Consider the following 20,767-nt stretch of genomic DNA (forward strand, 5'->3'; position numbering starts at 1 on the left):
GTTGGGAGAGCGGTGGACGAGGCGGGAGCAGGGGAACTTTTGTATATTGAGGCGGGGAAAGAGGGGAAGTTCAAAACCGCCCCGTTTTCATCCCTAGTTTTTACTTTCCCTTTTGAATTGGCAAAAGCGAGGATCTTTCCACCGAACTTAAAAGATGCACTTTTAAGAAATATTTCAAATTTTGAATTGCTATTTGTATTTTCTAAATAAACTAGAGGACATTTATCTTGCTTCTGAAAACTTTTGTTAAGTACTTAAAAAACATGTTACTTTTTGAGTAAAAAGTTTGAATTTTTTTAGGGAAACGAAAAGGATTATCTTTCAAATTTTGAATTTGAAATTTAACTTTTACACATGTCATGAATCTAATAGTGATGTGCATACATTGTTAGTATATAAATTTACTCAAAAGAAAAATTAAAATGTTGGGGACATATTTGTCTACAAAGTTACAGAGGTTTCCATTTTCAAGTGCTTAAATGAAAGGGGAAAAAAATCATAGTAAAGTTGTTTTTTGTTCATCCTTTTGCCTATTTTTTGTTGCTTAGAAACCGTCTTTTCCTTTTTTTTTTTTTACTTTTTTTCCTTGTCCTAAACAGCTCTATAACTGTTATTAAATTAGACCCTTGAAAAGACTTTCCATGAGAACTATGCCAATTGAGAAAAATCGGTTAAAATATTTCCATGAGAACTATGTCATTTGCCTCATCTATATTCAGCCATAATGTTAAAAAAAAAAAGAAAAGAAGAAGAAGAAGAATAACAAGAAGGAGAAGAATGAAAATAGAAAAAGAAAGAAACAATAAATTTAAAGTATGCTTGTAATCGTCTAGTAGGCACTAAGCGAACAATATAATTAATTGCATATATTTGTATTAAACATGAGTCAGCCCATTTGGATTAAAGATTTTTTGGAAAAATAAAGATCTTCATTTACTATATTATTTTTTGTGACATGATGTATATAAAATTAAAAGGTGATGAGAAAATAAAAAGAAAATGGTGGTAGAATGTGTTTAGACAATCTTCCGAAGTAAATTTCTCAAACAATCCCTTATCAAACCAACATAGTAAATTTCTCAAATAAAATTTGGTTGAATGAATAAATGGATAGGACCTCTCGCCGATTCAATTAATTATAGAAAAAGTTAAAGTAACGAGCTTCCATTCTCAATTTGAAATAATTTTTAGATCTAATTAGACGTTAAAAGTATATTAGTGTCCAGCGTAGAGAAGTTGTCTCTCAAGAGTGAATTCTCAATTTTTTCAATGAATCCTAACTGTTCTACATCTTAATCATATGCTAATCTAAGTACTACTTTGCATTCAATGCAAGACAATTCGGTACACATAGGAATAGACTCGAACAACTATTCTTGGACAGTTTGGCAGCCACATCATACATATTGCTTGAACTGTAGAAACAGAAAATAGAATTCATTCCCTGCAAAACTCAAATCATTTTTTGGAAGAATGTCGTATCTGTACCAAACTCCAAAGAGGATATAACATTAGAAAACGATGCAAGAATGTCTATCCTACTACAAACAATTGTGACCTGAAATCGTTACAAATCAGATAAGAACCTATATCTATCTGCTTCAATCATTCATTCAAACTTTTCAAGAATGGCTGAAGAGTCCTGATAAGAGTGATGATCAGAGAGAAAATATAAATATCTTATTGCCTTTTGGATCAATATCAGATCAGGCGAAGAAAGCAGCAGCAATGTGCATGCATATGCAAACGAAACATGGGCAGATGGATACATTCCAAGCCCACATTAAGCTCATGTGGCATCATCACACTCCTTTCATATCTTATGATCATCACTTTTTCCTTTTCTTTTTTTTTTGTGGTGGGCAGTTGGGGGGGGGGGGGGGGGGGGTGCGGCGTTTGTAGTTTTTGTGGTTTTAAATATTTTTGAAGTGGGATGTTGAAGTATTGAAGAAACAAGCAACTGTCCAGAGCTTTATTTATGAATGCACAGAGAAAGAGAAAGAAAGAGCTAGAAAAAGTAGAGCCCACAGCACCAAGGCCAACTCACCGAAAAAGTAAACCTACCTACCAAATCCAACCCCATCTCCTAACAACTCGTCTTTGTCACCAACTTGGTCAAATATCCTACCATCTCCCCCTCTCTTTCTTGCAGTTTTATTTAATCTATTATCATCTCATCACATATTAACCAAAATTTTAACCCAAAAAAAGAAAAAGAAAACCAACCAAATGTATTGGCTAAACTAATCCTTGAGCTAATTAATTTTCTTATCTTTTTCTTCCATCATCAATAGGCTTCATACCATCCTTTTCTTCCTTTCTTTTTTCTTCTTCCCCTGGGGCCTTTTATCATATATATACATATCCATCTTCTTTTCCAACTTCTCTCAATCAAACTTGTTACTACCACTTGTTGGGTACCCCCACCGCTTCCCCACAGTTCTCTCCCTTTCCTTTTTGACTTAAAGAGTTTTCAGAGTAGTTATCTCCATCAATTATAGAGAGAAAAGACAAGGGGTACTGCTTACTAGCACTTATCCATTTTTTCTCTTTGATGTTTTGAGCGCTGGCTTTCTTCTTCTTCTTCTAGGAAAGCACGAAAGAAAGAAAGAGAGAAAGGTTAATATTCCATCATTCATTCATGGGACGTTCACCTTGCTGTGAGAAAGCTCACACCAACAAAGGAGCATGGACTAAAGAGGAAGACCAGCGTCTCATCAACTATATTCGTGTTCATGGTGAAGGCTGCTGGAGATCCCTCCCTAAAGCTGCAGGTACAGCTCCACAGAATTTCCCCTTTTTTTTTATCTTTCTTCTTTTTTGAAAAAAAAAAATTTGTTGGGTTTTTGTTTGTAACTCCGCAAAGGGTGTTTAATTTATATTAATTGTTGTTTGGTTCATTTTTTCAGGGTTGCTTAGATGTGGCAAGAGTTGTAGGCTAAGATGGATAAATTATCTTAGGCCTGATCTCAAGAGAGGAAACTTCACTGAAGAAGAAGATGAGATAATCATTAAGCTTCATAATCTTCTTGGAAACAAGTAAATATTCTGTTTCTTGTCTTGTTCTTTCCAAATTTGCTTTTTATAGCACTATATGGATAGAAATCTGGATTTTATTTATTTATTTATTTTTTATGGGGGCTTAGTTTGGCAAGTGGTAGAAACTGCTACCAGTGGTACATGAATTTTGTCAAGTACTAATCTGGCACACCTTCCACCGTCTTGGAATTTGGGACCACATAAAAAAATTAAAAGGGAAACCTAAGTGTCCCAGAAATATGAACATTTTACATTTTACCTGCTAGTGTTCACTTCTACAGATATTTGACCTGCTTGTGTTAGGTGGCGGAAGCCGGTACTCATTTTCTTGGGAAACTAAAGTACTAAACCACTAAACCTACCCAAGCTCATCTCATGTTAGATTTTGCTCCTCATTTAATGCAGTTACCAAACCTGTATAAATGAATGGTTTATTACCAACACGAGAGAGAGAGAAGGGGGGGGGGGGGAATGCAAAAAGGGAGCCATGCCATGGTGGGGGAAAAAATAGCTATTAAAATGTATTCGATTCTTATCACACAGTCACTCGTGGGCCATGAGAACACAAACAAAATTAGGCTAATTTTATCATGCAAGTTAAAATATAGCTCAAGAGTTGATTAGATTGTTTGTTCCCTTCTAAGAATCTCTAATAAATTTATCTTGTGGAGTTATATTCTCCATGAAAGCAATAATCTAGTGCTTATCAGTGGACATTTCATGTAAAGTACGATACCTAAATCATTGACACTACTTGTTGAAATATTTTTGTATTTATCTAATTTTGATGGAATTTTTTCTCTTTTTTTTTTCCAGATGGTCTCTAATAGCAGGAAGATTACCCGGACGAACAGACAATGAGATCAAGAATTACTGGAACACACACATTAAACGCAAGCTCATTAGCCGTGGCATTGACCCCCAAACGCACCGCCCTCTTAATGGTGGCACGGCCACCACGACAACTACAGTCACGCCCACGACCACCAATACTGACGCCTCGAAAACAGCCAAAAACATTTGCCTGGACTTCAGAAGTTCAGCATTGCCATTGGATAACAAAAATGGTTTCATGAATGATCATGGAAGCAGCAAGTTTAAGCTGACAACAGATCACTCATCAGCCGAAGATACAAAATGTAGTAGCGGTACAACAGAGGAGAGTCAGGCACCACAGGGACCACTTCTACTGGAAGATCAAGCCACCACCCCATCAGTGATGCTTGATCTTGAGCTATCTATTGGACTTCCACAGCCCAAATCTAGTATTAGCTCCTTTTCAAGTTCTGCTGAATCTAAGGTTTCTCAAGGTTTCTGGGCCGCGGCACCACCACCACAACAGCTGACGCAAGCTGCCGCCGCCGCCGCTGCAACAGCGACGGGAAAGCCGGTTTGTTTGTGCTGGCAACTGGGGTATAAGAGTGGACAGTTATGTAGAAATTGTGAAATGGCATTACAGATATCATTGAAGATCGAAGATCGATTTCAGGGTTAGATAATACTATAAGCTTTTTTTCTTTTTCTTTTTTTTTAATTCCTGAAACAAATTTTCCTTTTGGTTATTGGTACTAAGTAGTTAGGAGTTAGTACCTTTCTCCAACCGAATGTAATCAGTCCCAATGGCCACAAATGTAATATTTGCCAAGATTTTTAAAAAATCCAAAAAAAAAAGAAAAAGAAAAAGAAGAAAGCCAAAATCTCAGGAACAAATTTACTTGCTGGAATAATCTTTGCTTACTATTTTCCTGTTTTGAAACAAAGTAGGAGCAAGAATTCAATTTTGAAGTGTTTTTAGTTGATTTTTTCTAACTAGGATGCAAACAAAAAAATCAAAGTCATGCATGACTGTTGCATGATAATGTGTATCCCGTGTCTTATGTTTGCACACTGAAGCACTTTTTGATTGAAATGGACCTCTCATGCCAAGAAATCAAACTCAAAGTATGGTTTAGGTCAATGGTTGATAAAAGGAAACGTTCAATTTCAAGCCAACTGTGATTTCGAGTTGGATTTTCGTATGTATGGACAACTTCTCTTCTCAGTTTTTGTCAAAAGGGCCACAAAAAAAAAAAAAAAAAGTGTGTAAAGCAAGAGTAGGATAGAAATTATGTAGCCGTCCATCATTATTGTGTCACATGCCCATTTTTGTGTCGATTCAAATTGGAGTTGTGTATATCTAATGACGGACCATGTACCAAAGTCAATGTAATAATTGATTAATTATGTGAAACGGTTATGGGAAATGGACTCGACACACAGCCTAGGGTGTCTGCAATCTGCATATATGGACTATTTAGTTTCGTAATGAAACAATTTCAAATTTTTCGGAATTTAATAATTGATTCTAAAAATTAATTATTCATGTATATTTCTTTGAAGTCATTGACTTTCAAGTACAATTAATCTGACCAGAAGTGGTTGGTTTTCTGTAAAATTCCGCGTCTAAAGAGCACACGGTATCATTTATGGTGTAAATAATCACGTGGCACCAACGAAGCACCATGAAAAATGACTCATTTGATGCTCAAATTCAAAGGAGGAATGGATTGTTGAGCTGGAAATCACCATGCAAATAGTCTCATATTTGTGGTTCTTTGTTTTAACACGCTGGAAGCTATTAATTTATAGATAGCAAAAGGGTCCCTTTTTTTTTTTTTTGGTTGGTTTGGGGTTTTGGAATATGTTGACTAGCTCAGTATCATTCTCACACACAACACACACTAGAGAGCTATGCGTATGTATTGTATCTTTTTTGCTTTATGAAAAAACATATCGTGACAGCTTTTGACCTAACCAAATCTAATCTCAACCGAATTTCTTGCCACCACCATTCAATAAAATTCCAGAACCAAGGTCCATCAAAAACCATTGACACGAATAAAAAGTAAAAAGTGTATTGTATTTTTGCGGTTGTTCACTACTTTACTTGTGAAAGAAGTTTGGTCTAGCTTGAGTCAGCATCTCCATTTTTTTTTTTTTTTTTTTCGATATGATAGCTTCCTACACTATAAGGAGGGGGAAGACATAAAGAGATTCTGGGATAATCTGGAGGGGACTGAACCACCACCGGACTAGTCAGCATCCCTATTTCGATTGCTTCTTTCTTTTTTCTTTTGGTAACATAAGTAATTTTAGCCTCTTAAAATATAATGTTTGCGAAATCAAAATGATGGTTACAAAAACTCAAAAAAAAAAAACTTATTTAGGAAATATACCAAAAGAAATCTAAAAGCATGCATTTCTATTACTATTTGCTTACCACTATATAGTTGGGTGAACACCGGATTGTTGTAGACTTTGCCTTGGCAATCTTAATTTTATCTCTATTATTCAAGTTGTCCATGTGAATTGTGTACAAGAATTTAGTTTCTAATCAGTCTATTTAAACATTCAATACGTAGCTATAAAAAATGGAAATTTTTTAAGAATTTTCTCAACTTAGTTCAGTTATTCGTTATTTCTTCGGATATGCATAACCAGTTTTGAAAGTGATAAGTTTGGAGCAAAAGGTTGGGAAGGAAAATTGAGATTAGGACGTCCACTGAGATTTATGATTGACCCTTGAATTCTTTATCATATAACATGACGCTGATATATATATCTTCAACCGACTAAAAGATAGTAGAAGTCAAATGCTCTCTTACATCCATCACATTTTAGAATACAATTATAAATTACTTGCTACTTCATGCATTCTTCTAATTTCTGCAAAGTCGAATTGGAAAAATTGTTAATATCCTTTTCTTTAATTCTGCTTTTCTTTTCTTTTCTTTTCTTTTCTTTTCTTTTTTGCTTGTTTGGTTCTTTTTTTTTTTTGGGGGGGTTGGTTTGAGCTAGGTGGGGGAGCTTTGGTTTGGATACAGACAACAACCAGCATTAGATGCGTGCTTTTTCCATTCTGATGGTTGCTTGGAAGATAGAATTCTTTATTTGTGTCCAGTTGACATAAATTCTGAACCTTCAATATTGTATATGTGGCCGAAGATGCAGCTGTAAATGATTAATCTTCAAGAAACTCACGAAATCTAGTCACAAGTTTATTTATTTTTAAAGTAAAAAAGAATTTATTTTTTTTTAAAAAAAGGACATATATATGGAATATAAATACAGATATTTGCCTTGGGAAACAAATAATTTGCAACTTCTGCTCCAAACCCACAATCTAATTACATGGATTTGAGAAATATTTGAATGAATGATTAGCAGCCCTATGGTGCATGTCTAGAGCTTGTGTTAGTTCCACAAAGAATGGCGGTTCTTCCTCCACCAATAGGCAATAAACAACACCAAGTAAACAAATCATACCATGCTATGATTGTTTGAGACTGAAAGACTAGATGCAACAATATGAGCTTAGTCTACTATATATTTTAGTGGGAACCTTAAATAGGGTAACTAAATAATAATAACCAGCCACAAAAACACACACTATTATGACTATAGTACATATTGTGTGTTTTTGGGATGGTTTCTTTGTTTGTTTGTGTACTTTGCGTGTGTATGCATAGAGGGAAAAGCACATAGAGAAAAAGCAAGGAAAAGCATGTGACATGTTTGGAGGGTAGGTAACCAAATATGTGATCGATTAAGATAATGTATAAGGGAAAGAGAAAGAAACTATAAAGAAAATTTGGCTGGTGGCGGTGGTAGTGATGTGGTGGCGGGTCAGAGAAAAGAAAGGAAATCATGTGCAACTAACATTAATTGTATTTGTATAGGGGATTGATTCCAATTCTAAATGGAGCATAAATTATGAGTTTTAGCCGGCCAAACGTTGCCTTTTTTTTTTTTTTTTTTCAAGAAGAGGTTGATGCTGAATGTTATACATCGTCGATCCTAAGAAATTAATGCTTTGAAAAAGTTTTATGATTATGCTAATTGCATTAAGTACATCTAAATGAATCCAACCTACCATGTTCCTAACAATTATAACGCTACTTACTTTATGTTTATGTACTTATTTTTCTATTAATTTTACTTTTTAAAAAATATTAATACCTGAACTCTCTTTCAACAAGTGCCTAACGAGCAATCGTTAAATGGATTTAATCCAAAAGATAATTAAGGTTTGTTTTAACATAAATGTGGAATATATTTGAAAATCCAATATGACACATTCCTTGTTGAAAGTTGGTGATTACTCTTAGTTTTCTCAGATGTGCTCCTCTAATATTTGTTTTCAAATACCTTAAAAAAAATATTAGTTTTCAAATCAATGCTTGACAAGTCCTTCACCAAATTAACTAGCTACTCGATGTTGTACATCAACGTACACAAACATGTACTTTCTTGGTGGACAACCTTACAACTAAATTAAAGTGACTAAAGCATAGCGTGCTGCTTAATGTGTGTATTAAATTAAACTTAGTTGTTTTGACACCATAATTTTGCCTGTCAAGAGAATTTCTTGAGTTTGTCGGTTTCTGCATGCATTTATAAATGCAATCACCAAAGCCCTAGGGCCAAACTATTGTAGCTCTCCAATTTTTTTGAGTTACTCGATCAACCAATCCAGTCCGTACGTTACATGGTATAGATGTGGGTATATGCATCAAATATTACAAATGTACCTATACGTTTTTGGATTGTTTTTATATATGTTTGGTATTATTAATTTGGCAAGTAAGGGTTGATGTGTATATACACTTGTTCAATTAATAGTTAATAGGGATAGGGCATATAGCACTAAGTTTTAAATACCATCAACTTAAATATACTATACGAATTACGATGATCACTGCCAGTGGCGGAGCCAGAAAAAATTTTCAGTGGGGGCAAAAATAACTCTAAAATTTTTTTACCTACTCTTTTTTTCTAGTTTTTTAAGAAAAAATTATTCACCAATAAAAACAAATAATGCATATATTCCATGAAAAACATAAAAAGACAAACTCAAAATTATTAATGTGATAATAATTTTATTTCAAAAAGCAAACTAAACCATTTACAATTGCTCATGATGAGTTTTCATATTTTGATAACGGTTTACAACCTTTTCACTTTGAATTTCACGAAATATATTTTTGTCAATAAAAGTAATTAAACAATCATTCATCCAAGTGTCTTCCATTCTATTTTTTACGGTAGTTGTAGCAATAGATAAAATTAAAAGCAACTTTAAGAGCATATTAATCAATGAATACATAAAATTCCGGGGGCACATTCAAAATTATATCAAATTTTTATGTATATTACAGAAATTTAAGAGGGGTAGTGGGGGCCCGTGCCCCCAGGGCCCCCAGTGTAAATCCGCCCCTGATCACGGCATTGGATGAGCATTTTCTTCAAATTAACAAATTAATTGCTACTGGAATTGTTAGATTAACAACTATCCAACTTATCAATGAAGTTATTTTACCTTTAAAAACAAAAAGATTATCCCACTCATTCGTATCTGTCTATACGTACAAAATCAAGAAACTGCTATTGCTGCCTTTCCCCACTGGGCTAAAAAAAAAAAAAAAAAAACTGCTATTGCTGAACCATTTTTAATGTAAAGTTGATGTTGCAGCTCCTACCTTTCCAATACCCATCCCCAAGTAAAATCACAAGGGAAAGAAAACTAGAAATATGAATGCTATGAGATGAAATATTTGGGATTGAGCAATGTCAAATTATGTGTAGAAAAAAGTATAATAATTTAACCAGTGGAGTTGGTTCAATGGTTTAATCACTAGAGTCGTATCAACGGTCAGAGAAGAATTTTTAAAGTTTTTTTCTTTTTTCAGGTTCAAGATTCAAATCTTGTACTTGATAATTGATGGTGAAAAGAATGTGGAAAAAAGTCCGAAGGTGTTTAAAACAATGTATGATAATTTTTGGGTTGTATCCATTTATATGTCTAGAAAGCTAACATATTCCCTATGGCCTGCATGTAACCAAAAACCATAAAGAAATAATAATAAAGATTGTTTGGTAAAAGAAAGTAAAAAGCTGTCATGGGCTCAAAAGAATCATGCACACATGCAATAAATAAACTCATAACATGAAAGTTGAGGATTAGGCAAAGCATCTAGAAGATTAAGCATTAAGAAATGACAACTAATGTTGTGGTTTAGACTTTAAGTCCATGTGAAATGTGCTCACGTGTACTCGCTTACCAAATGGTTTAGGAATAATAGAATACTTGAATACAACACAAAATAGAATAGCGATCGATATTAGGGGATATGCAGAAAATGTTCTCTCTGCTAGCATCACATGCTATCCCGGCCCTCACCTAATCCGATTACTTTGCGGCGTCGTTTTTGGGAGCTTCCGCCATTTGTCAATAATTGTGTCTGATCATTTTTAACAATTTTCAATTTATTTGTCGCGTTGCTCGTCAATCGTCAGCAGTCAGGCCTATTTGTCTTTGTCGATGCACCCATCGTCTACCTACTGTTTGGGGAATGATTGCGATTTTATCGTAATTTCTGCATAATTTTTAATTCGACTTTTTATTTTTTTAATTATTTTTTTATTTTATATACGTCACATTATAAAAAAATTATAATAATTATTTTAAATAATATTTCAAATAATTTCCTATATATCCAAACACAATCTTCATCATTTGTAGGCAGTAATAATCTTGAGAGGATCGCAATTCGGGCATTGTATCAAGTGATCCAAAAGTTTCAAGAAAAACAAATTGGTTTACTATAGATTACATTATGGAGTAGTGCACAAATAAATTACAACTTAATAACCAAGAGATCATAGGTTATCGAAAAAGTAAGTGAGAAATCACTATAGATCTTTTTCTAAAAAAAAAATAAAAATAAATCGCAACTTAATAATATTGAAAACTAAGAGAAAAATGCAATTTTGGTACCTAAACTTTGACGCATGAGCGGTTTTAGTCCCCAAATTTTGGACAAAAACAAATTTGGTACCCGAACTTTCAAATTTTGAGCACATTAAGTACCCTTGACAATTTTTTCCCAAATTGTTACCGGAAAAAGCCACGTGTCCGGTCAAAAATGCAGTTTTGGTACCTAAACTTTGACGCACGAGTGGTTTTAGTCCCCAAATTTTGGACGAAAACAAATTTGGTACCCGAACTTTCAAATTTTGAGCACATTAAGTACCCTTGACTATTTTTTCCCAAATTATTATCGAAAAAAGCCATATGACAGTCACGTGTCCGGCCACAATTGTATAAAAAAGGCCCAAAAAATATCAAATGCCATTCTAATACTAAGTATTAAATTTAAGGACTAATAGCGTAATAAAGAAAAATCCAAGGACTAAATAACATCACATGAGTCAACAAAACCCAAGAACCGATACAAATGAGCTCCAATTCTAGACAAATTTTGTAACTTGATTCTTAGATTAATGAACTGGAATTGGAGCTCATTTGTATCGGTTCTTGGGTTTTGTTGACTCATGTGATGTTATTTAGTCCTTGGATTTTTTCTTTATTACGCTATTAGTCCTTAAATTTAATACCTAGTATTATAATGGCATTTGACATTTTTTGGCATTTTTTTATACAATTGTGGCCAGACACGTGACTGTCATATGGCTTTTTTTGGTAACAATTTGGGAAAAAATAGTCAAGGGTACTTAATGTGCTCAAAATTTGAAAGTTCGGGTACCAAATTTGTTTTTGTCCAAAATTTGGGGACTAAAACCGCTAGTGCGTCAAAGTTTAGGTACCAAAACTGCATTTTTTGCCTTTTTTAATTCCATTTTGGCCGGACACGTGACAGTCACATGGCTTTTTCCGGTAACAATTTGGGAAAAAATCGTCACGGGTACTTAATGTGCTCAAAATTGAAAGTTCGGGTACCAAATTTGTTTTCGTCCAAAATTTGGGGACTAAAACCGCTCGTGCGTCAAAATTTAGATACCAAAACTGCATTTTTCTCGAAAACTAATCCACATAAAGGGTGGGATGAGTACTAACATCTGATCAAAAGAAACTGATATTAGAGAGATTTAAATGCAAAATGGGACCTCAAACTTAGCTACAGGTCAAAGCCTCATCTGTTATTATTTTAAATTTGGAATAAAAGAAAAGAATAATTCACAAAATTTGATTCCTAAAGTTTTTTTTTTTCGAGAAGAAAAAGAATAGTTAAGGAGTTTAGGCGATGTGCATGTTAGTTGAAAGAATAATATAAATTTTATATACCATTAGTTATTTGCAAATCAAGTTGTTAAGGTAATAAAATCAACCAGATTGTAAGTCGAGCCTTCAAACCTCACATCTAATATTCAAAAAAAAAAAAAAATCTTATATAACTCACTTAGGTTCCCTTCCCCGCGGTTAGATCTAGATTATAGGTGCTCCTATTTATTAAAAGAACGAAAAATTAATTGCAAAGCTATTCTTTGCCTATTTCTCACTTTCATAATAATATCCTTTTGTTGTTGTTTGTCAAAGTTAAAACTATTAGGGACATATTTGTTTCCATTGAAAACTTGGTGAATTACACAGTGTATAAGCAAGTTGCATCAAATTATAACGCATTTGAAAGGTCTCTGTTTCTCTCCCTTTAAATGAAAAGGAAGTGTGAAGACATTACTAGTTTTCTTGGTTGCAGAAAAAATTTAAATAGAAGAATACTTCACAATTTTGGTAAATTATAATTCTCCGTTAGAATGTTTGATAATTTGCTTTTCAATTTTCAATAGCTGGAAAAATTGTACGAACTGGAGTAAATACATGTAACTACCGATAACTTTTCTATCCTTCTGTTTTACTTCTTAATGAGCATTATGCTTATAAATCATATAAGTAATAATAAGGGATTAATACCAATAGCGAAAATCATTTAACACGTCCTTCACATTTTATCAAATAAAATTTTTCATCATTCACTTTTAAAATAGTTACTTTACATCTTTTACGAAATTAAGTTAGTAAAATTTGATCATAATCTAGGTTTTCGAACATTTCTCTAAATTTATCACGTGATTCAAACATGATCATTTTTTTAGGGGGTAAAAAGATCAGATCCCATTAATAATTAAACAAATAGCCGAATTCATATTCAAATTTGCCCCTAAAAAGTTAAGATTTGATCTAAACTATATTCATTTTTCCCTAAAAAAGTGGGATCAAACCAAATTTATATTTATTTTTGCTATTAAAATTGTAGAATCTAACCTTTTTGTATATAAAAAATGTTTGTGTTTAGGTCACATATTGATTTTCAAGTTAAAAAATGTTCAAAAATTTAGATTGAAACCAAATTTTACTAATTTGAATTTGTAAGTGATATGAAATTACTATTTTAAAAGTGAATGACGAAAAAATTTATTTAACAAAATATGAAAGATATGTTGAACGATTTTCCCGCACCAATGTGATCTCTCCAAAACCAAAACCTCTTCGGTTTCAACTTGTTCTGGATTTGATTAAATTGAAACGACATCCAAAGAGCTGATGGGGTATTCTAGATCGATTAGTCCCCTTGTTAATTTTATATGCGTTCTTCACCGTTAATCATTCCTAGGGTCAACAATTGCAATTACTAAAAACGAAGATAAGCACAATTGACCAATAAAAGGTTAAATCACATATAGTCATCTATCCACCAGAGTGGTGTTGGATAATGAACTTCTCACAATAACTTTCTAGACAAAATCTTTTTCAAAAAAAAAAAAAAGTTATAGTATCCACCCAATTGACCTTAATAGATCGAAAAGCTTTATGACTTTGAAACAACAAAAAGTAGATCACTGAAAATTAGGTATATATTTAGATGAAGACCGCGAAAGCGTGCTCCTCATTTCCTCATGTAGCTAGTGAGTAGTGATGCATATCCACAAGTCACAGTTAAGCTATCAATAAATAATTCCTTTTACATATACCTGTATTGCTAAATTAGGTTTTAACTTTTAAGAAAAGTGGTTATTCGGTAGCTAACTTTCCCATAGTTTTGCCAAAATATTCAATGGAAAGAATCATGAGAAAGATACTGGGATCAAGAAAGAAAACGAGAACGACATAATTTGTCTAGACGCAAGAAACTATGAGGAGCTTCAAGTCGCTGCCATCTTTTCCACCTTTATTTTCTGCTTGTTGGCTTCTCAGAAAGGAGTGAACAGTTTTTGGTTTGATTTGTCCAGATAATGTTTTGCTGCTGTAAGCAATGGAAACTTTGGAATTAAAATAATGCGACAAGAGTCCAAAACAAAAGTATTTGAACAAAAGTAATTGTGATAGGACAACTAATTGTGTGTTATTTTAAAGGATATTATGATCTAAATTATTAAACTACGGATTTGGTCATTCATGAATATTTTGCTGCGAAGATTTCTATGCCATCCATTTGGTCATCAAACATAGTGACTGAAAAGATTATAATATACACGTTTCACTGTTTTTAACTTTGTACCTACAATGGCAACGTTTTCTCACTCAGGATAAGAAGTAGCCCATTTAGAATCACAACAGTCGTGCCGGTTTATAAAAGAGATTTGAGAAGGGAACTTTGGGAGAAATAATTGATTTTGATCTATTTGAGAAAAAAAAATTCAAATAATTTTATTTTGTTTTTTCAGTTGAGCTTTCGCAACTATGTCAAAGTTTTTTCCATTTTGAAAGAATTTCATAAAAAGACATTTATCAGGAGTTTGGATAACTTATGAGTTCTCACACTTTTTCAAATTACACTTTAATGAAAAAAAGAATATTAACTTATGAGTTCTCTCTTAACAAAAGCAGGCACCCATTAGGCAAAGTGTATTGCATGAAGCTTAATCAAAAGAATATGAATTCGAATGAATCATGAAGAGAATTTCTGAAATATGTAAACTGGGAAAACAACATGAACAATTGGTCAGTCTATAAGGGTTTCTCCTTTAACAGTTCAATGAGTTGTAGTTACTAAGTAGTATTCTTGAAGCTCCTTTACTAGTTATTGGACCAAAATTTAAAAGATAAATTTGTTTATCTAGTGTAGTGAACGGTGCTTTATGCCTATTAACATTTGTGCATAAGTTGGTTATGAAGACACAAAATTTTTTTGCAAGAAAATTGACATGTACATGTCTATGTGAATAATAACTTGATATAACATATACGTTAAGAGATTTTACAAGTAATTTTGAATGAATTATAATGTGTTGAAAAAGTTCAAAAACAGTTCAAGAACGAATTTAATGATTACACATGCCAGTTAAGAGACTACATCAATTTGGCAAAGGAGATTGATATTCCTTTTGTTGTCTTGAAATGATTGTAATGGCATATAGCTAATTAAGTAAATTAGAAAACCCTTGAATGTTTTCTGCAGTTAAAAGCTTATTTCAGATTGTCCAATTAAGTACATGAATAACAAAGGTAGACCATCGTTTTCAAGGCCTCTCCTGTTGCCAATTCAACAATTGAGGCTTCTGTGGATGCAAAGTTCATCTTGGCAAGTTCAACTGTTGAAACGAATTGATGATTCAGCTCAGGCCATGGTTGGGTCTTTGATTTCAAATTTTTAGGTTTTTTTTTTTTTTTAATATTGAGCTGCTCATATCAAACCATGTATAACCATGACCTGATATCAATTATTAATTTACCTCTGAAATTCAATTTTCAAAAACCCATCTATCACTAGTTGTCCACTGTAAAATTTCTAAATCAAGTAGTAACAAATAATAATCAGCTTCTTTTGGGGCCCCTTTCGTTAACCCTTTTGAATTATTCTTTCATTTTCTAATTGTGGGGATTTGATGCTGTAAGACGTGAATTATTTCAAATACTTAATTAAATGAGTTTGTAGGTGATATCTAGGGGAATGAAATTGCCTGTATCCGCAACAAAATACAAATCCTCATGGGCACATAGATGCAAAGAACATCCATCTTCCAAGGGGTCATGCAAATTAAAGAAATCAAGAACAAAGACGTACAGAAATATACGGTGGGTGGCGGTTGGTAGGGGATGTGACGTTAGATATTGCAACTACCTGTGTCATTTCTCATCAATTTTTGGGACCTACTTTTGTCTCTTCCATAAATCTTTGATGTCATGAGGCATTTCCTTTTCAGATTGCTGTATCAAAAGAAGATTAGAAGAGTGAGATTACACAAGAAAATTTGTACATATGGCTGAGATACAACACGAGAAGTGGATAAGGAGCTTAATTATTTCCTTCTAGAAGGCCAGACAAGAGCCCATGTTCCTCACACCTAACTCGATTGGCGTATCTGGTTCTTTAATATTGCTATGCTTTGACTAACTGTAAATATGGTTTCTGTCAATTGTCAACCTTTCTAGTTCCATTGTTCTAGATAGATAATCTTTGCATCCGCAAAAAATGTTTTTTCTCTCAACCTTTCACAATAAAGGCTGCAATCTTTTAAGAATAAGTAACTGCCAAATGGAGGATTTCTTGCAATCCTTGTTTGTAGCCGCTCAATTTTGATTGCTCAATCTGAGAATTAGTTGGAATAAATTTTGCTAGATGGATCTTTTAAAGTCTATAATTAAAAAACTACACGTAACACCTTTTAATTAAAGATAGATTTGAGGGTTCGAAGTATTCTAAAAGTCCAAATGAATGGGAAAATACAACTTGGAAAATATTTCCTCAAATTCTAGGTCTTCTAGGAATAATGATCAAACAGAGGAAAAAGAAGAAGAAGAAGAAATCTACCTCTTCTAAAGGGTCATGTAGTTTTAATGAATTCCTTTTCATTCTTGTTGAGCTAGAACATGTATTTCATTCTGTTACTCTACAGGATTTTGTGGCTGTGACTCAATTACAGGAGGTTAGACCAACAACGTTTGATGACAACTTTTTCATCAAATTTTGGAGATTCAAATAAAAACTAAGTATTTCAATACGTGCAATTAATCAACCAGTCAATGAGTGAAGGGGCTGCTTTCACGCAATAGTTTATGTTTGGCCTAACTCAAGAATAAGAACCAACTTATATGAGGTCATCTTTTGCCTAACTCACAAAGGTCTATATGGTGATACCTTACAAGATGTAATTAAACAAAACTTTTCTTTTCTTTTCTTTTCTTGGGCCGAGGTTGAGTGGGGTGGGAGGAAATGAAGAGAATTTGTTTGGGCCCTTTGGGAATAATTCGTGAAAGTTGTTGATAAGGCATAGAGCATGTAAAAGTGAAATTTTTTTCTTTTTCTCTTTAAAATTCGTGTCACTTTATGAAGATATTTCTCTGATTTCACTTTCAAGACTTCTTAATGGTCTTTTTGCCAATCTCATTGTAGGGTTTCAAGCCTCATAAAACATCCTTTTTTTTTGGTTTCTTGATAACTATCATGAGTAGGTTTAGGTGCATTTTTTCTATCGGTGACAATAGAATCTAATGCTGGTATGCGTCTACATCTAGTGAGACTGGAAAGTGATTACTAAATGCAGAAAAATTCCTAGTGACTATGCATTTAGCTTTGGAGTAAATAGATTATTTGGTGTTGGGGGAAGTTGGGGGAAGTGTTGGACATTAGTTAGAATAAGATCTGTATTCTAAAGTGAGAAAATAAAATTCTTGACCCCAGTTCTCTCAAAAATTGCTTCTCAATGGGGGGGTTTTTTTTCTTTCTGCCATCTCGTTTAATAGTTATTTCTTCGGCTTTTGTTGCCTAAAATTAAATCTAAAGAACGCATAACCTCATTTAAACCTAAATCTAGCACCTCAATTAGCTGTACAAGTTGCAGCTTGTTTGTACTTTCAGTATTCAGTGCCTCAATTCCTTTTTTTACAAGACAAAATACTGCCCAGCGCCCTTCTTAAAGACCTTACTCAAAGATAAATGGCAGGTTTTATTCGATAGTCATAAGGGATTATCATTTCAAAGATAGGTATATACACGTGCGCACGCATACATACATATATTTATGTATATATATAAAATTAATGTTATATACACTAATATTATATATATTATCACGATTGTATGTGTGTATGTATATATATGTTTGCAATGTGAAATGCCAAAAAAAAAAAAAAAAGATAGGCATATTTTGTGCATATGGGTATGTCCCATGATGTGACGCGATTTCATGATGTTCTTCCGTGATGTTCTTCCGCATCATTCATCAATGAATAGAATTTTATTTTGAACTCCGATTCCATCGTTGCAAGAAAAAAAAGTGTGTATATATATATATATGTATGTTGTACGTATGTACATATGTATGTATGTATATATATACATATTGGTTGCAGTGTTACTTCTAATTCTATAACTATCCAGAAATTGAAAATTAGTATCCCTTAATTCCAATTCTTTTGTCGCTTTTCGAGAACCTCATTCTAAATGTAAATATTTCATTGTGGTTTTAATGATTCTCTTTCTAATCTTGCCCACCAAAATTCAAAAATTCAATTTGATATATATAATTAAAGGAACGGAAAATAGTACACAAGGAAATTAAAGAAAAAATTTACGTTGTTAACATGACAAATTTTGGAACGTCCAAAGATAAATAGCATAACCCTTTTGAGATAAGGGTATACTAATTCAAAAACTCCCTAACCAAGCCTACAAGGGTGTGAAAGGCTGGCTGCGTTTTTTTTTTTTTTTTTTGGGGCTTAATTTTTCATGTTACTAGTTTTATACCCCTAGACGCAAGGTGCCCAGATTACATTAGAAATATATTTGAATAAAACGGTAATGTGAATCTTCTATGGTGAAGTAGGGAAGGCATTGAGAATGGAAATTCATGAATTGTAGCATTATTAAATTAAATCTAAAGGGGAAAGAACAAATAATTCTAACTTTGTCATTAACAGATCATAGGGCAAGACCTTTTTCACTTTGTAGTCAATAGCTTCGTTTTTCACCAAAATTATTTTCTTGATCATTATAATTTTGATTGCACAAAACCAGAAGGTCCCTTTAGTCTCTGCCAGGATAGCCTTAAGGAACACTGGTACATGCATGGCTAGGTGAGGAATAATTGTTGTTTGCGGCCACCGGCCATCCACGCCAAACAACTCATATTCCATTAACGTACGTCTCATTATATTGGATAAGAAACAAATTATTGTAAATGGACAAAGGACAACAATGGCCCAGCATTTATGTGAAAACCAAGTGAGAATAACGAGTCATCAGACTTGAACGTAGAGAAAAGTCTGAGGGGGGCTGACCCGAGAGGTAGAAGACGGTGAGGCTTTGACGGGGACAAGATAGGGGATAAGAGGGCTGCTAGGGGCAGGAGGGGTTGACGAAGAAGAGATAGGAGGCTCATTAGAACTTGGAAGAGAATAGGCATTGGGTTGAATAAGAGAAGGGAAGGGATTATACATAGGATCGGGCGGGAGGGCGGATAGGGCCTCACGAGTTTTATTTTCCATAAGTTTGACCTTTAATGTAATTGAGTTGAGCAAGAAATTTAAATATAATTTAGTTGAGTTTAAAAATGGTGTAATAAAATGTGAAATTATAAATTTATCTTGAAATGTAATGAGATACAACTTATGAGACCCTAAATCAAAAAAGAGGTGGTGAATGGTGGTAGCGAAGAATAGAGATTTTTTTTTAAAAAAAAAATGTCTAGAAATACCCCAAAAATGTTAAATTCAAAAAGTTTTTAGAAATACAATTACATTGAAATTCTCTAAAAATACCCTAAAAGGCACACCCAATAATGTTAAATATTTATATATACGTACATAACTTTTTTTTTTTTTTAAAAAACACGCATTGTACACTAACATTATATCTATTACAATATTAGGGTTCATTTAGTGTGGCTTGATTTAGGTAATCAAGATGTTTCAAAGTCATGTCACTGCAATTATTAAGCTTTGAGTTGTTTCCATAACTTCCCAAATATGGTTGACTAACTGATGAAATAGATGAGAATCTCCTTTTGTTTTTTTTGGGAGTGTTTACTTTGGCTGAACGAAAATGAGAATTTTTTCCTTGGAGTATTTAGTTCGACCAAAATCTTGTTGTAGCATTATTTTTGTCTTGAGCTAAAAAATGAATATGAGTTGGTATATAATCATATTCACGGTAAATTTTAATTACTATCTCAAGGAATACCTATTATTTTTTGGATTAATCTTATATACACTGACAGCGTATACACTTTCACTATTAGATGCATGACACATAATCCGAATTTGAATTTGAATTTGAAACTCAAATTTTGTATATGTGTCATATATCCAACCGTGATAGTGTATACATCGTCAGTATGTATAAGATTTACTTTTATTTTTTTATGCGTTTTGTTATTTAATGAATAGTATCACATTGTAATAATTTTATGTATACAAGTATCTAAGGACTACCATGATAGTCAATATTTGGAATATAATAATTTTTAAATGTAAATATGAATAATATGTAAATATATATATATATATTATAGGTAGATTATTTATATCCTGTACCGATTCATAACTAATCACGAAGAATAATTATTCCGTGCTAATACATGGGCTAAATAGTAAATACCAGTTTCTAATGGAGGTCCGAAGTAGAAATCAACACAAATTAAGAGGTTATGCGAGAGCCTGGATCAGTGGATGAGGCCCAACTAGTGATTCAAGGCAGCATATAGTCTACCAAGCCTAGGAGAGAAAACAACCATAATTAGGCCCAATATACACAAAATAACTACTCCAGAGTCCAGCTGCTATGTGAAATCAAATACCAATCTAGTATTTGTCTTTTGAGGAATGCAGATTAACTACTACTACTACAACATATGTGTGAGACATTAAAAAAATTAAAAATTGTTAATAAAAATTGGGTTAGTTTAGTGGTGTAAAGTGCTTGTATCATGTTTAAGAAAAGCTTAACAAGGT

The 20,767-nt window shown here is 33.1% G+C and overlaps 1 protein-coding gene across 1 annotated transcript; it reads left to right on the forward strand.

Moving 5' to 3' along the window:
• The first annotated feature begins 2,404 nt into the window (after window positions 1–2,404).
• On the forward strand, window positions 2,405–4,746 carry LOC113749747 (myb-related protein 330-like). The gene is made up of 3 exons (XM_027293578.1): window positions 2,405–2,774; window positions 2,910–3,039; window positions 3,856–4,746. Exons 1-3 carry the CDS (start codon window positions 2,642–2,644, stop codon window positions 4,532–4,534), a joined length of 942 nt encoding a protein of 313 aa, XP_027149379.1. The 5' UTR covers window positions 2,405–2,641; the 3' UTR covers window positions 4,535–4,746.
• Window positions 4,747–20,767: the final 16,021 nt, after the last annotated feature.

The sequence above is a fragment of the Coffea eugenioides genome, chromosome 10 (assembly GCF_003713205.1).
Source record: "Coffea eugenioides isolate CCC68of chromosome 10, Ceug_1.0, whole genome shotgun sequence".
Lineage (NCBI taxonomy): Eukaryota > Viridiplantae > Streptophyta > Magnoliopsida > Gentianales > Rubiaceae > Coffea > Coffea eugenioides.

Bases quoted from the DNA above. Each gene is read 5' to 3' on its own strand.
- LOC113749747 (XM_027293578.1), top strand. From the start codon at position 2,642: ATGGGACGTTCACCTTGCTGTGAGAAAGCTCACACCAACAAAGGAGCA. The intron at 2,775-2,909 runs GTACAGCTCCAC...TCATTTTTTCAG, and splicing joins ATCCCTCCCTAAAGCTGCAG to GGTTGCTTAGATGTGGCAAG. The intron at 3,040-3,855 runs GTAAATATTCTG...TTTTTTTTCCAG, and splicing joins CATAATCTTCTTGGAAACAA to ATGGTCTCTAATAGCAGGAA.